General features: G+C 38.0%; 3 protein-coding genes across 3 annotated transcripts; 2 read left to right on the top strand and 1 right to left on the bottom strand.

Moving 5' to 3' along the window:
- Positions 1-1,769: 1,769 nt before the first annotated feature.
- FRS11 (FAR1-related sequence 11) lies at positions 1,770-6,709 on the top strand. Its single transcript, XM_089612474.1, has 6 exons — positions 1,770-2,119; positions 2,248-2,758; positions 3,193-3,693; positions 4,152-4,595; positions 5,391-5,758; positions 6,291-6,709. The coding sequence occupies exons 2-6, from the start codon at positions 2,258-2,260 to the stop codon at positions 6,514-6,516; spliced, it is 2,040 nt and encodes a 679-aa protein (XP_089468600.1). The 5' UTR covers positions 1,770-2,119; positions 2,248-2,257; the 3' UTR covers positions 6,517-6,709.
- A 988-nt stretch (positions 6,710-7,697) lies between these two features.
- Positions 7,698-10,460, bottom strand: LOC149398989 (plasminogen activator inhibitor). The gene is made up of 2 exons (XM_089612452.1): positions 10,320-10,460; positions 7,698-9,348 (listed from the first exon to the last, which is right to left on the bottom strand). The coding sequence occupies exon 2, from the start codon at positions 9,176-9,178 to the stop codon at positions 7,952-7,954; it is 1,227 nt and encodes a 408-aa protein (XP_089468578.1). The 5' UTR covers positions 9,179-9,348; positions 10,320-10,460; the 3' UTR covers positions 7,698-7,951.
- A 3,415-nt stretch (positions 10,461-13,875) lies between these two features.
- Positions 13,876-14,948, top strand: LOC149398988 (glucuronoxylan 4-O-methyltransferase 1-like). The gene has a single exon (XM_089610323.1). It carries the CDS (start codon positions 13,949-13,951, stop codon positions 14,840-14,842), a length of 894 nt encoding a protein of 297 aa, XP_089466449.1. The 5' UTR covers positions 13,876-13,948; the 3' UTR covers positions 14,843-14,948.
- The last annotated feature ends 1,299 nt before the right edge of the window (positions 14,949-16,247 follow it).

Below are 16,247 nucleotides of genomic sequence, written 5' to 3'. Positions count from 1 at the left end.
GTAACTAATACTGATAAAATTAACATTATTTGTTACATGTTTGTAACCAAACACTCCTAAATTTGTCTAATTAGAAAAAAAAAAAAAAGCAGTAATGTGAAATAACTAACATATTTATTTCTATATGTGTATAATTCTCTTAAATTTAAGACAAAACTTAAACTATGACCCTGAACAATTACTTAAGGTCAAAATACAACCTATAGGCTTGAAACACAAAACTATAATTTAAGAGATGAAAAGAGTGGACTCAAAAGGCATTAGGTACATGGCTCAACCAAGGAATCAAATGTCGACGAAAATCGTCGATTTCCGGCGAAAAAGTCGCTACCGGAAGGTCTCCGGTCGACGAAAGCTATTTTTTTCGTTTCGTCGTCGTTTTTCGTCGATTTTTGTTGTCTGTCGTTTTTCTTTTTTGTGTCGTTTTTTTGGCTGTTGTCGGTTTTTTTTTTTTTTTTTTACTAAATATTTGTCTCATAGTCTAACCTCTATTTATAAATTATAATATCACACATAGTCTAATATATAATATCACACATTTAAAAATTATATATAATATCCAATTCTATTATATATAATATCACACATAATGAGACAATTCTAATAGATAATATCACACATTTATAAATTATATATATATATATATTAAATATTATTAATAGCACACATTTATAAAATATTATATATATATATATATACAATTTTCTATTAAAAAAGATTATATACATAATGTATTTTCTTTATATATGTTTAAAAATTGAAAAATTTACGTATGTATTACATGTATATATTTTAAATATATTTTACCACATTTTTTCCGTTCGGTTTTCCATGGAAAACGGTATTTCACTTGCCATTTTTCACATTTTTTCCGTTCGATTTTCCATCGGCATGACGATTTTCCGTAAATCAGAAGCCTCGAAACGGCAACGAAAACGACATTTTTTTTTCCTTGGGCTCAACAACGAGGCCCACGTTGCAGGTTTCACTTTCAAATGTACTCAAAATCACTTTTAGGAGACAAATCTATAAGCAATTTTTATTTTTTTTTTAATTTTTTTTTTACTTATATGATCACTTTGTGACAATATATTATCACAAAACAAGATATTGGTGTGATCAAATATCATCACAAAACACTCATTTGTATGATAAAATTGTCCTAGAGTGATCATAGATTTGTCTTTTTTTTTTAGAAAATAAAAAATAAAATTTGTCAAGATATATGGCCACATTTCCATAACGATTTTTTTTTTCTTCTGACTTTGCGAAATATAAATGTAAAGTTCATAATTTGTAGCGAGCCGAATAGACAAACTGTAGTTTTCTAATTGCGTATTGATTGAATTTTTTTTTCCCGAATCTCATGTCGTTTCACCTATTCAATCTTTAAAACTTATCTCTTCTATTTTTTTTTCCCAAATAAATTTATCTTTCCACAAATTTTCATTTGAAGAATGGGCGGATTCCTGCTAGAAATAGACGAAAATTTATCGCTTAAAACGATTGGCAAGAAATATCGATTCATATGTATGCCGTATAGTACATACCGGTTAAAAATGAATTTAGACATAATCTAAAGAATAAATTTTTATAATTAGTGGTAATTACGATTTTTTTTTTTTTTTTAGGGAATTATCGAGATCTTATTAGTCTCTTGTTTGATTTCCCTCTCTGAATGCAAGCAACTATTGGAGTTATTAGATTTTTTATTTATTTATCTATCAAAATTGGAGCTATTATTTTTTGCTCACATAAATTGGAGCGCTATTAGAGTAGTCTCTTAGTCGGGTTTTACCTGATCACCACTTTGATCAAAACAATAAATAATAATAATAATAATTATTATTATTATTACAATAATAATAGATAATTTAAAAGAAAGAAGCGAATAGGAGTAAAGCTTCTCCGATGAATACACAATCCAGTTCATATCACCGGTCTCAGTTCCTCGCCGCAGATCTTCAACCTCCATTTCCGACTGGTAATCATTTCTGAAAACTCCATTCTCTTCGACCTTTAATAAACCCTTCGTCGACCTTTTTCCTGTTCCATTTTCCCCAAATTCGTCGTCAGTTTGGCGAAATTCTGACTTCCGCGCCGTCCGAAACTCACTCAGGTATGTTTAACTCCGATCAGCTCCGAAATTCGCATTCTATGTAATACAATTTCATCGTCAATTGTTCGATCACGCTACGTTTCACAGCTCAGAAACGTAAAATATTTAGTAATTCGAATTATTTCTAGGTTTTTGCTAATGTCCAACGATGGTGGACATATGCCAGTGATCTTCGACGATCCATCATCGAACCACCTCCACAACCACCACCACCACCACCGACCGTCGCTCTCGCCGGAAGATTCGAGCAGCGCCGACGAATCTCCGGACGAGGCTCGAGTCTCCCTGGCCGCTTCCGGCGAGGACGAGTCCGTGCCGTACATCGGGCAGAGGTTCGAGAGCCACGACTCGGCGTACGATCTGTACTGCGAGTTCGCAAAGCGCAGCGGATTCTCGATCCGGCGGCACCGAACCGAGGGCAAAGACGGTGTCGGAAAAGGGCTCACGCGGCGGTACTTTGTGTGCCACCGCGCCGGAACCACTCCGGCGAAGCGCAGCGAGAGCAAGCCCCAGCGGAACCGGAAATCGTCCCGCTGCGGATGCGGGGCCTACATGAGGATCAGCAAGACCGCCGATCTCGAGTGGCGAGTCACCGGATTCGCGAACCACCACAACCATGAGCTCCTCGAGCCGAGCCAGGTCCGGGAAAAAAAATTACACAAATAGTGTCTTTTAAAGTGCAATATTCTCAATTTATTAGCAGTTTTTCCTTCAAAGCGTAGAAAATGATTGTACAACTTAGAAAACATTATTTTGGCGATATAAACTTCAGACATGTTGTTTTCACTATTAGTTTTTATTTATTTATTAAAAAGCACTATCATGTGCAGTTTTCACGCCGGGTCCGGTCTTACAGAACGATTCCAGAGCATGACAAGGCCCGAATCGTGATGTTTGCCACCAGGATGAAACTGTGTGAACAAAGTAAAATACAGCCCAAAATATTAAGAAAAATGATTGTGTACAGCTTGGGAAACAATACTTTGACGATAAAAACTTAAGACGTTATGTTCGTGATTATTTATATATATATTTTTTTTAAAAGCACTATGACACGCAATTTTCTACTTCAGGTCCGGTTCCTTCCGGCTTACAGAACGATCCCCGACTCGGACAAGGCTCGGATCGTCATGTTCGCCAAGACAGGGATGTCGGTCCAACAGATGGTCCGACTCATGGAGCTCGAGAAGTGCGCCGAGCCCGGTTGCCTTCCTTTCACGGAGAAGGACGTCCGGAACCTTCTACAGTCGGTGAGGAAGGTCGAGCCGGAGGACGAGACGGTGGACCTTCTCAGGATGTGCCGGGGCTTAGGGGACAAAGACCCGGGGTTTCGGTTCGAGTACTCGGTGGACTCGGCGAACCGGCTCGAGAACATCGCGTGGTCGTACTCGTCGTCGGTGCGGTCGTACGACGTGTTCGGGGACGCCGTCGTGCTCGACACCACGCACCGACTCGCCGCCTTCGACATGCCGCTCGGGATATGGGTCGGAGTCAACAACTATGGCATGCCCTGCTTCTTCGGCTGCGTGCTTCTCAGAGAAGAGACTTTGAGGTCCTTTTCCTGGGCATTGAAGGTAATAGTCAAGGTTTCACAATTGTTAGAGAACTAGCCAAACGTATGCTAATCAATACTGTCAAATGGCTAATCAACTATGTCTTTGCTATTTTGCTAAGAAGTTTGTCTAACGCGACTATAACTACTATGTTCCTCGTAATTTTATTTGCATTCAGTTAATTCTTTTATGTCTAACAAATTGGTATTTTAGTTTTATCATATCAATCAATTTGGTGAGAGAATGGGAACCGAGTGCGTCAGAAACTAATCATATGCTTATATATTAAAGTATTTTTAAACACAAGACTCCATTAAGTGCAAGGGATCCTTTCAGATTTTTCGGAATTCATTTATATGAGCTCTAGGGGTTTACTATGTTTGCATTAAAGCTATTTGTGTGGAATTTTTGCGTATAAGTGCTTCCCGTATAAAGAATGTATTGGTAACCCAGTAGTTCATTGGTTTTCTGGTTTGAAGGCATTCTTAGGATTCATGAACGGAAAAGCGCCTCAAACAATACTAACGGACCAGAACATGTGCCTGAAAGAAGCAATAGCCATGGAAATGCCGACCACAAAGCACGCGCATTGCATATGGATGATCGTGGCGAAATTTCCGTCCTGGTTCAATGCCGTTTTGGGAGAGCGCTACAACGAGTGGAAGAACGAGTTCTATCGCCTATACAATACGGAGTCGATAGACGAATTCGAATTGGGTTGGAGAGACATGGTCAGCTCTTTTGGGCTCCACTCCAACAGGCACATAGTCAACTTATATGGCTTGCGCTCATTTTGGGCGTTGCCGTTCATGAGGAGCCACTTTTTCGCCGGAATGACTTCGATTGGCCAGTCGAAATCGATAAATGCCTTCATCCAGCGTTTCTTGAGTGCTCAAACCAGACTCGCTCACTTTGTAGAACAAGTATGATGTTATCTCTTGCTATTTATTTCGGTTTTTTTTTTTCTTCCTGTTTTTCAATATATATAATTTTGGAAATCCGTGGTCCGCTCTAAAGTTAAAGCTTTTTGGTTGATTTTTTTATTATTTTTATTTTTTATAACTCTTCATAAATTATTTAATATCTAAAAGTAAAACTACTTTTTAAATTTGTTTCCCTAATCCCAGTTCTTATGCATATATTTTGCTTCAAATACTTAGTATTTAGGACCAGAGTTCTTTCGGAAAAGGAATAAGAAGACATAGTTACTGATCATGTATCCTGTGACTTGTCTACTCCGAAATATCCTGTCAAAGGCTTTAGGTAAATAACTCATATTAGCACTTCCATAAAGTTCACTCTTATATCTGACTTTTCAAACCATCTTTTTTAATTAATAATAATAATCTGGAATATTTCATTGAAATACTTAATACTTGTCGATGTGCATATGTGCATAAGAAGCATAAAATAAATTTAGTAAAACATAAGAACAGGATTCAGGGTTCACTAGGTGTAACTCGAGGGACTGTTGATTTACTTGAATCTCGTGTATTTTTTAGACCCAGAACTGCAAATTAGTAATTCAAATCGTATTTTATTAATTATCAGAGGGATTTCTTCAACACCTCTCGAAAGTGAACCGAGTCAATTTATAAAAAAATACCATCTGTTTTATTTTAGTTAACTATCCCGGGTCGTATCGGTAACATAACATCGTGAGGATCAAATAAAAGAGGATATGACTATATTTACGGTGGGGTATTTGTTTTTTGCAGGTTGCGTTTGCGGTGGAGTTCAGAGACCAGGCGGGGGAACAGCAAACGATGCAGCAGAACCTGCAAAACATATGCCTCAAGACTGGGGCTCCAATGGAGTCGCACGCGGCCTCGGTCCTCACTCCATTTGCCTTTTCGAAGCTCCAAGACCAGCTCGTCTTGGCCGCTCACTACGCCTCTTTCCAGATCGAGGACGGCTTTCTCGTCCGACACCACACTAAACCCGACACCGACGGCCGCAAAATCTTGTGGGCCCCGCGGGAGGGCCTCCTGAGCTGCAGCTGCCACCAGTTCGAGTTCTCCGGGATCCTCTGCCGCCACGCCCTCCGCGTCCTCTCCACCGGAAACTGCTTTCAGATCCCCGACAGGTAAACTTGGAATATTTTACTGATTTCTTTCTTTTTAAACCGTTTTATTAATTGAGGTTGATGTTAACCGGAAAATCTGTTTTTTTTTTTCCCTAAGCGTCCAGTGAAAAAGAACCGATTAATCGCTTGTTAAATGGGTTTTCTAAAAAATCAGAATTTTTCTCTAAAAAAAAAAAAGTAACTGATTAACCGATTTTCTCGTCTTTTACGATGTGTAGGGAGATGGTTAAACCTTAAAACTTTTTATAATAATAAACTTTGTTGAACCGTTTTGGTATGAAATAATGACCCTAAAAATCCTTAAAAAAAAATTAGTTCATTTTCGGGTTAGAAATCAATTAAGGTGTTTTTTAACCGACATCAACATTTCATTGACAAGCGACGATAGCTCAGTGGTAAAGCACATTCACCGCTCAAGTAGATACGGGAATTCATTTAACCTCAGCTAAACCTTAATAAAATTGGAAGTTTAAATCAGGCGACAAGTTGGAGCTTAATGGAAGATTAATAATGTGGCGATCTCCGGTGACAGGTATCTCCCGAGCAGGTGGCGCCGGAGCAGCTCTAATCCGACGAAGTTGGTTTCTGAGAACAGCCCAACGGAGAGAGTTGAGTTTCTGCAGAGCTTGGTGGGGACGTTGGTGGCGGAGTCTGCCAAGTCTCGGGAGAGGCTCGATATCGCGACCGACCAAGTCTCCGCTCTCCTCTCTCGCATCAGGGAACGCCCTCTCTCCTTTCATCGCAATAATAATCCCTGATGTATTTTATATATTGCCCTTGGGAAACTAGCAATAGTGAGATATGGTAATGAAAGGTTGTGTTTTTTCTTTGCACAGCAATTTTTTATATTTTAGTTTTTGGTTCATGCAAACTTTTTTTAGTCTACCACACAAGCACTATATCCCGCGCTTTGACGTGGGAAGTCATTTATTTATGACATTTATAATCAACTAGGCCACTTCAAAGAGTGGATATATTGTTTTAGCCACCGTTTCAAAACGCTTAGTCAAGTGGCTATTTTTGCTGATGTGACAAGTTTTAAACGTGTAATATTCTCAAAAATACCCTATCCTCAAATAGCAAACGGTTTTAAAAGAAAATAAAAAAATAATATCTTCTATTGTTAATGAATATTAATTATTATATTTTCATAAGAATAGGAAGCAGTTATTGAACGTATATCTTTCTTAATTGCCTCTCTCTCTCTCTCTCTCCGTAGCTTTCTCTGCTCGCTCTCTCTCTCTCTCTGATGTAATTGCAATTTTACAAGAATTTTGGTTGCAATCTTGAGGACTTCATCTGGAAGCTGTATATAACAGAGTGATTATAATAATTTTTTTCAATACAGAGCTTGCATGGTTGAGCATTTATAATTCAATACAGTAATTTTTTTTAATTAACGTTAATAGTATTGTTTGCTATAGTTAATAACAGTATATATATTTCATAATTGAGTTGTTCTTTCCACTTTTTTTTCCTCAGTTTTTTTAATGAATGGCTATATAATTAAAACGTTGGCCGAGTTAAAATTATAACGTTTCAATATGGCTATTTTATTAGAGTGCCCTTTATTTATTCATAGTAAAAAAAGTTCAAATATTTGAGAATATTATGAGTGATTTAGTAAATTAGTGTATTACTATTGCACAAGCACATTCATATATAGCTGTATTATATAATAGGTGGTTCCTAGTTTGATTTAGCAATAGTTCCGACCTGACAAATATCCGTTATTTAATTTAGTGATAAGAGTATAGCTAAAGAATGTATTAAAAAATGAAATACGCAATCCTATATATACAAGTGATTACTGTTATTATTTCGAATAAAATATTCTTCTGCTTTCTTTGTTCCCAACTTTCCAGGACATTATTTAACATATTCAACTTTAATTCATTTGAGCAGCTAAGAGTGAACTGGAACGAACTCTTGAAGCACATAAACGTAAACCGAAATAAATTTTATAATACCATCAATATTCAATAATATATAATAAAAAGACCATTACCTAGAATAATCGAAAGAAAAAAAAACAGAGAATAGAAAATCCTTATTAAAGCTAAGAAGAAAAAAAAACAAAAACCCTTTACAATCAAGTGTCTTAAAAAAAAAAAAATCTTTACCACAAAATTGATATTCACTCTCTCTCTCTCTCTCTCTCTCTCCTCACTCTCTCTCTCTCTACATCCCTGGTTATTGCTGTGGTGCGGTGGCAGGGTTCATCGGCCAGCCAAGTAAGAGCGGCGGCGACCCCGGCGGAGTCCCGTCCCGGCTCATCGGAGAGAACAGACTCAGCTCCACAAAGTTGTTACTATTTCCGCTCCTCGAACACGCTCCTATTTCCCTCTCGTACGTCCTGAACGATATCGATCCCCTCTTCTCCTCGGAAGAGTTTCTCCCGGAGCTCGCGGCGGCGCCGGAGGTCTCGTCCAGGTGGCGGCGGCTATGGTTTCCGATCAGAGAGACCGTCTCGTTCGGTTCTCCGGCGACAGCCTCCACATCGGGGGAGCTTCCTCCTCCGAGGGCCAACGAGTCTGCGATGGGGAAATACACGAGCATGCATATACACACCACGGCGCAGCACAGCAAAGACAGGAACGCCGAGAACGAGAGCGCTTCGAACTGGAAATGCTCGGGCTTCGAGAAGATCGAGAATCCGAGGAGGACGACCCGCAGCGGGAAGAACCCGGAGACGGAGATGATGAGCGTGTAGACCCGTCTCTGGAGACCCTTGTTTATGACCATCTTCAGGATTCTCCGGCCGAGCCAGAAGAGGTACGCGGTGAGCACGGTGGCGAAGATCCCGTGGAGGATCGTGCTCATCAGAGGGTAAGTGCAGAGAGCGAACCCGTCGGCGGTCTTCACGGCCGTTCTCGTGAAGGAGAGAGGGACTCCGAGCCGGCTATCGTGCTTGCTCAATCTGGGTCCGACGATGGTGACAAGGCAGAGCTGGAGAGCGAACAACGGGAGCGAATAGAGGATGACCCGAGCGGTGGTTTTCCCGTTCCAAGCCCGGCTCAGAACCCCGCCGGAATCCACGCTCTGGAGCGGGGCGCGCAAGAGAAGAACGAGGGTGAGAAACAGGCACGGCTCTGCGAACCCGAGGCTCGAGACGATGTAGCACTTGCAAGCGGTCTCTTGCCATTTGAGGCTGTGGGCGAAGAACCGACCCTCGCGTCTGAGCCAGGTGAGCCGGGTGATCTCGCCGAGGCCCCACCAGAGGGAGAAGAGGACGAACGCGATGCGGATGATCCACGGCCCGCCAAAGTAGCTGAGCTGGGCGAGATTGTTGTTGCTACGTGTGCGATTCTTGAAGTGGAAAGAGTACGCGATGCAGAGGAGAGCGAGGAGAGCGAAGAGAGCGACCAGACATATCGTCAACACACCGAGTGCATCGGCAGCAAATCTCGTCAGGGGCATTACCCGAAGAACAGATTCCACGCATGCTCTCTGCCAGCATCGATCAAGATTCTGCCTCAATAAATAAACCAGACCACGCTTCTCCTTCTTTTCCTTCTTCTTCTTTTTTCATTCACACGACAATGCTCTTCGCCGGAACTTAACGGCATTCTGTTGAGAACTCCATATCGCTGTTTCAGACACAACACGTATTGCAGGTTAGAATGCAATACCAGAACGCTGGTATCAAAGTGAGTTAACATGTGATGTGAGGATGGTATTTTACGAGTCAATAAATTGGAAAGAAGAGTGGAACAATGATTCTGTCAGATTTCGGAACAGGTTTATAAGAGATACGAAGAGGTTAAACAAATCTTTTGGTCGGACGGTTATCAAAGAAATGACATTAGAAAACAGAGCAAGATAAACATAGAAGCCATGCGTTGTTATTCAACACAATAATGAACCTGAGACCAAGTTGAACGTAAAATGATTAGTCTACTTAAGTCTGAAATTAAAATAAAATCATTATTATATATCCAACAGGAATGGTTTCGATTTCGAAAAAAGTACCCGTACTGCTAATGAATCAAAAAATTCGTAGCTATAATTACCAAAGATCTTCATAATGCCTGCATTCCAAACTTTAAAATCAGCAAAGTAACAATACAACATGTAGACAAATTAATTTTACACTTCCAAACTTGTGCTTCGGTTGGTTTTAGCAAATTGAACTTCATATCAAATATAACACACCGAAACCAAAAGAAAAAAACTAAACGAGCGAATTTCCTCCGGTGATTATATATTGTGACTAGCGAGATACATCTAACATTTTTTCTCCACGTAGCAATGAGACTTGCATATAAGATGCAAACAACTAAAAAACCCCCAATTTGAGTGATATAACACAAATTCCTTAGATTTCCTTACAAATATTATCTTCCAATTCACTTAAAACACTTCCCGAAATCACTCAACACAAATCGACAAGCCTCAAAACGGAAAAAAACACACGAAACTTTCACAATTACAATCTCTTTACACGAAAACAAAGTCATGACAGACAAAGAACAAAGCACATTACGAGGATAAGAACAAAACGATTAATTAATGGCCAAAAATCGAACCAAATCGAGAGAAATTAAGATCGGCGACGAACCTAGAGGAGCGCGAATCTTGATCTGGCCGAGTCCGACCGGTAAATCCAATAATCGCGAGACGAGATCAGGAAACCCTAACGCGAAACACAGAGAAACAGAAATAGAGAGAGAGACTGAGAGAGAGAGAGAACGAAGTTTAGGGGAACGAATAGGTGTGAGTGGGACTTTGTTGGTAACAGCCTGTCTCCAGCTGTGTCCACCGAGGCACCAGCTTCGGAACATGCAAACAGCTTGGCTCGGAACTCTCCGAACCTACGTGGCACTTCCGTATCGGCTTCACTGTATTTTCTATTTTTTATTTTTATTTTTTTCTTTGGCTGTATGTACATGTTGAAAAGATCCGTGGTTTGAGAATGATACCTCTCGTTTTTTAACCCGATTTGATGTGAAAACGGAATAGTTGACAACCTAAGGCGAGTTTGAATTCTCTTTCTTCTTTTTCGTTGAGAAATTTCATTTTCTAGACTCAAAAGTTATGTAAATATCTCAATTAGACCCGCTAGTTAAAAAATATCCAAAATTGGACTTTTGTACCAATTTTGGACGAAAATACCCTTAATTCAAAAATAAACCCTCTCTCCATCTCTTTCATTCTCACTCTCATTTTCTCTCCACACCAAAGAACACCAAATCCGACGTGAGCCCCATTCCGACGCCCAACCATACCAAATCCGACGAGTTCTAACGCCCACCACACCAAATTCGACCGAATTAGAGGTTAATTTTTTTTAAGGTTATTTTGAATGAGATTTAGAGGTGAATTTATATATATTTTTTTTTTTAAACTGGGAATTTCCGATGAAGACCATCGGAAATTTCCGATGGATTCCGACGAAGACCATCGGAATCCATCGGATTCGGTCGGAATCCGATGGATTCCGATGATCTTCATCGGAAATTCCCAGTTTAAAAAAAAAATATATATTCACCTCCAAAGATGGATTCCGACACGTTCCGACGAGTTCCGATGGATTCCGACACGACCACCGAGAGTTCTAATCCTAGCGCAACCAATTCGAAAGTGACAAGAATTGTGATGAAGATGATTTGAAAATGAGAGAAGAATATGAGTTATTTTGAATTAAGGGTATTTTCGTCCAAAATTGGTACAAAAGTCCAATTTTAGATATTTTTTAACTAGCGGGTCTAATTGAGATATTTCCATAACTTTTGGGTCTAGAAAATGAAATTTCTCTTTTCCTTTTATACAATTTTGTTTAACAGATAATGTTAAAAGCATGTTCGATAAATTTTTTTTTTTTTTTTTATATCATGGAAATTATTATGAATACAAATAATTTATCATGCCAACACTAAAAGAAATTGTATGTTACTAATGGATTACAAAAATTGAGATCAAGTCCCTAAAACTAAAAATAAATTCCAAACTCTTCTTAGTATGTACGTGTCAATTTCTATTCTATAACAAACACTCACATTTCATAGTTTATTTATGAAATATAACAAACACTCACTCTTCATAAAATAATCTTTAGTAGCACTTGGAGGGAAACGATGCACTCTAATTTGGAGAAAATTGAAGATTGAAAAAAATATATATTGTGTCTGTTATTTCCTCGACATTTGTTAGTGAGTTGTTTAAATGTGGCACTTGGTTAATTACCACATAAAAAAAAAGGTAAAACAAATCTATGTATACATATATAGTTGAATAAAATTGTTTCATAATTATAACAAGTGTGATTAATGTTTGACAAATGATTGTGATATATGTAATAGGGGAATCTCGTTTTTTTTTTTTATATTATCATTACGAGGATATTAACTTCAAAAATTTCCACAGTTACCAAATTTTCGAATTGAAGACCTAAACAGAAGGTCAAAAAAAAAAAACTTTAAATGTAAACATCATGGTAATAATGGTCTACATTAAGTGTAATCGCAATGAATATATAAAAACAGTAAGAATAAGATTATTAAATACATGCGTAATAATCAAAGTGAGTTTGGATATGATGATTATTACGTTTATTGAGAATAAAAAAGCAGCCATATAAGGGGCGTGTTTGGCATAGTTTTTTTAAGCCTGTTTTTGTTGTTAGCAAAAAACAAACTGCAATCTTACTGTTTGGTAAAACAGTTTTTAGAAAAAATTTCAAAAACGATTTTAAAAATTGTACATGAATCACAAAAGCTAAGAATCTTAGCTTTTAGAAAAAGCGTTTTTGTATCTGATAAAAAATTACTTTAATATCCTCACGTGATTATCCATAACACTGTTAAATATTTATTTTATGTCTATTTTAGTCTTTTTACTATAATATATTTATTTTACCAAACGCTAAATCAGTTTTTGTTACCAGCAACAACTGTTTTATAAACAGTTTACCAAACATCTTGTCAGTTTTTGAAAAAAACAGTTTTTTTCAAAAACTGAATCTAAAAGCACTTTTTTTAAAAACAAAGCTATGCCAAACGATGCCAAGAATAAGAGAAATATAACCCCCACTTGAAACATACCGATTTTTATTTTAGCCAATGTTTTTTTTTTTTTTTAAATAGTCTTTTGGCTGGCGTGGCATGTGAGATCAATTATTTTGTACCTAATATACTTTTATTAATTATGTAATAAATAATTTTCAGTTACAGGGCCAGGTGGACTATGTGGAAAAAACAAACTAGACCATGAAAAAGTAGAACTTACGTATTCATTATAATTTGTATGATTTATTTTATACAATGCACCTTGAAAAAAACACTACATCCACATGAAACGACAAGTATAGGAAACGACATGGCACGTGTCCTTAGGAGACCATTTCATAAAAACGACATCCAACTAACGGGTGACTATAAACGACAGCTGAAAAGAAAAACGCGATATAAAATGGTAAAAAAATACCAGCAAATTAACACAAGTGCATAATCCCAAAATCCCTTGATGTGCTTATTTATCGTATTTTCTTATTATCTATCCCATATAAGCAAAAACAAAACATGAGTTAATTGTCCGATATTAAAAAAAAAAAAAAAGGCGGCTAACATTAAATTTGTATATGAATAGAGATTTAGATTTTTTGTGTAATTATTTTTTTCCCTTAATTTTGTTTAGTATTCATTCGAAAAGCTCAATCAAATAAGACACTAATAATTATATATGTATATATAAACATATATATGATGGTTAAATAATAATAATAGTCACACGGTATACTTTTGAAATGACCTTTTGCACCATTTGAGTTATAATCTGAGTTAAATTTTGTCACATATCATTCGAAAAAAAAATATGTAAATTTGATCGCTGAAATTCGACCGAATTTAGCATTATACGAGCTGCAACTGGACAAACAAACAATCATCAATGTATCTACAGTTGGATCTCAAGTTGTATAAGATAGTACAATATAATTAAATTGGAAAGAAGCATATTTACCAAACTTAGAGATCTACCAACTCAAAACCTTGCTTCATCCAAAACCTTAAACAGCTCCAGTGTCTTCATCATATATCCATCTGACACTCAATAACTTCATGCCTAAGCACCATAATATATATACATACATATATATATATATATATATATATATATATATATATATATATAGTAATAAAAGGTTTCTTTGATTACTTTCCTTAGAAAAAACAGTCAGAAATATAAAGCACCATGAGAGCAAAAACCCATAAATCTCTCAGCCCAAAGTTACTCCTCCTTGGAGTTTTGATTGCTTTTATCCTCATATTCTTGCTAAGATCAAATTTATCGTCATCCGTTTCTTCCATAGATGACAACGCCAACTTAGTAGAGCATTCATCGCCAAATAAACCATTCGAAAACGAGAAGTTAATTCAACAAGCTTGCACCAAAATCCCACCCTCTTTGGCCAAAACCCTAATCCACTACGCCACCTCTGCCATAACCCCGCAACAAACCCTAAGAGAGATATCAGTCTCCGCGAGGGTCCTCGAAAAGAGGTCCCCGTGCAAATTCCTCGTCTTCGGCCTGGGGCACGACAGCTTGATGTGGGCCGCCCTGAACCAGGGCGGCCGCACGCTGTTCCTGGAAGAGGACAAGGCTTGGATCGAGCAGATCAGACTCAGCTTCCCAGACCTAGAGTCTCGACACGTGGAATATCACACCAGGGTCAGACAGGCCGGAAGCCTCATGGAGATCGGACGTGGACCTAACTGCATGGGGTCCTCTAACCCCATGCAGCCGTCTTGTCCACTGTTTTTGAAGGATTTGCCTGACGCAGTTCGTGAGACTGAGTGGGACGTGATCATGGTCGACGCTCCCACTGGATACTACGAGGACGCGCCGGGGAGGATGGCGGCCATATACACTGCAGGGATGATGGCGAGGAGCGCAGCTCGGGGGAGAGAGACAGACGTGTTCGTCCACGATGTGAATAGGGTCGTCGAAGATGAGTTCTCCGAGGCTTTCTTGTGTGAGGGTTATATGAGGGAGCAAGAGGGAAGGTTGAGGCATTTCAAGATCCCTAGTCATCTATCACAAGATGGTCGTAGTTTCGACCGACCATTTTGTCCAGCCCTAGACTAATTGTTTTCTTTTTGTTTGTCCTTGACTTTTATTGTTGTTTCTTGGTGATCTATTGTGTTATTGAGATTGATATATGAAAGAAAAAATATATGATTTGGGTAAGTGAGGGAGGTCTTCTAATATTATATTTATGTTTTGTGATATACAAACACAGTCGCACCGATGAACAATTGATTTAAATCTCCAAATTCAATTCGCCTATGAACTAAAGCGAGGCCTGAACCAAAATCCCCGAATACAAACCCGATAGTGCATAAATTGAAAAAAAAGAAGAAATAAAGTCCTTAAGCTAAAAAATGGAAATGGGTTAGAGAGGGAAAAAGTTGGTCGCACCGATGGACAAAGCGATATAAATCCCAAAATTCAATTCAACTAAGAACTAAAGCTAAGCCTAAACGAAAAACCCTTATCACAAAGTCACACAAAAACGGAAAAGCAAAAGAGATGAAAGCTTTTATGCGTAAAATCATAGGCGCGGAATATAATTCTTTTTAATTACATATAAAACCTTAAAAAAGGAATGTGAGGCGAACCGGGGGAGACGTATAGGTCTTGCTAAAAGCTCCGGCGAGACCTCCGGAGGAGCCGTAAAGGATTGTTGTTGCGTCTTTTGCTGTTTGAGTTCAGACTTGTTTGACCAACTCGAACTTCCATGTTATCTATACCTATACGGAATGAATGTAAAAAAAGAAAAAAAAAAGTCTCTGACTCTCAGAACTGATTCGCTTCCTTCTCTGGAAATTCTCGCATCACTGGTTATGTTCATATTTGTTAATAGGAAAAACAAAAAATAAAGAAAAACTTTATTGATGTGTTAAAAAACATAGTTACACTTATCATTGAATTGCACGTCACTTCCAAAGAATAGATCAGACTCGACTATATTTTTATTATACATTGTATATATATAGTTTTGTAAACGGATGTTGCAGTATAATAAAATTACAAATATGAAACATAAGAGGAGGAAATCGGATCACCGGTCATCTCTCCTTATTTCTGCACAAAAAAAAAAAAAAACTGTCAATCTTAATACTCATTGTTGGAGTTGATCTCATCTTCACGGTGAAGCCAAGTCAGCAGTGAAGCCATCAGGATTCAGTGGTACCACGTCAGCTTTAGTTAGTTTGTTAGACAGTTACTTGTGTAGGAAGTAATCTGGTGTAATATGTTCTACCATGTAATTTGTGTATGCTATTGCTTATAAATGAAAAAGCAATGTAGTTTAGGACATATGGGAAACAGAAAAACAAACTAGAGAGAGAGAGAATAGAGATTGGATAAACACTTTAGAGAGAATCTTGTACGGGTTTGAGAAAGTGAGAAATCTCGAGAGATACAAAGATCTTCTTGTATTGTTGATTGTTTTCATATAGTGGATCATCGTGAAAGGGAGGCTTGATGT

Source organism: Urtica dioica, chromosome 4, assembly GCF_054948205.1.
Source record: "Urtica dioica subsp. dioica isolate 48M chromosome 4, U.dioica_male_clone48M_v1_H2, whole genome shotgun sequence".
Classification (NCBI taxonomy): Eukaryota; Viridiplantae; Streptophyta; class Magnoliopsida; order Rosales; family Urticaceae; genus Urtica; species Urtica dioica.
Note: the sequence above shows the minus strand (reverse complement) of the source record. Positions and strands in the feature narration are given on the sequence as shown.

Coding starts and splice junctions, on each gene's coding strand:
- LOC149398988 (XM_089610323.1), top strand. CDS start 13,949: ATGAGAGCAAAAACCCATAAATCTCTCAGCCCAAAGTTACTCCTCCTT.
- LOC149398989 (XM_089612452.1), bottom strand. CDS start 9,178: ATGCCCCTGACGAGATTTGCTGCCGATGCACTCGGTGTGTTGACGATA.
- FRS11 (XM_089612474.1), top strand. CDS start 2,258: ATGTCCAACGATGGTGGACATATGCCAGTGATCTTCGACGATCCATCA. Junction 2,759..3,192: donor AGCTCCTCGAGCCGAGCCAG/GTCCGGGAAAAA, acceptor TTTCTACTTCAG/GTCCGGTTCCTTCCGGCTTA. Junction 4,596..5,390: donor TCGCTCACTTTGTAGAACAA/GTATGATGTTAT, acceptor TGTTTTTTGCAG/GTTGCGTTTGCGGTGGAGTT.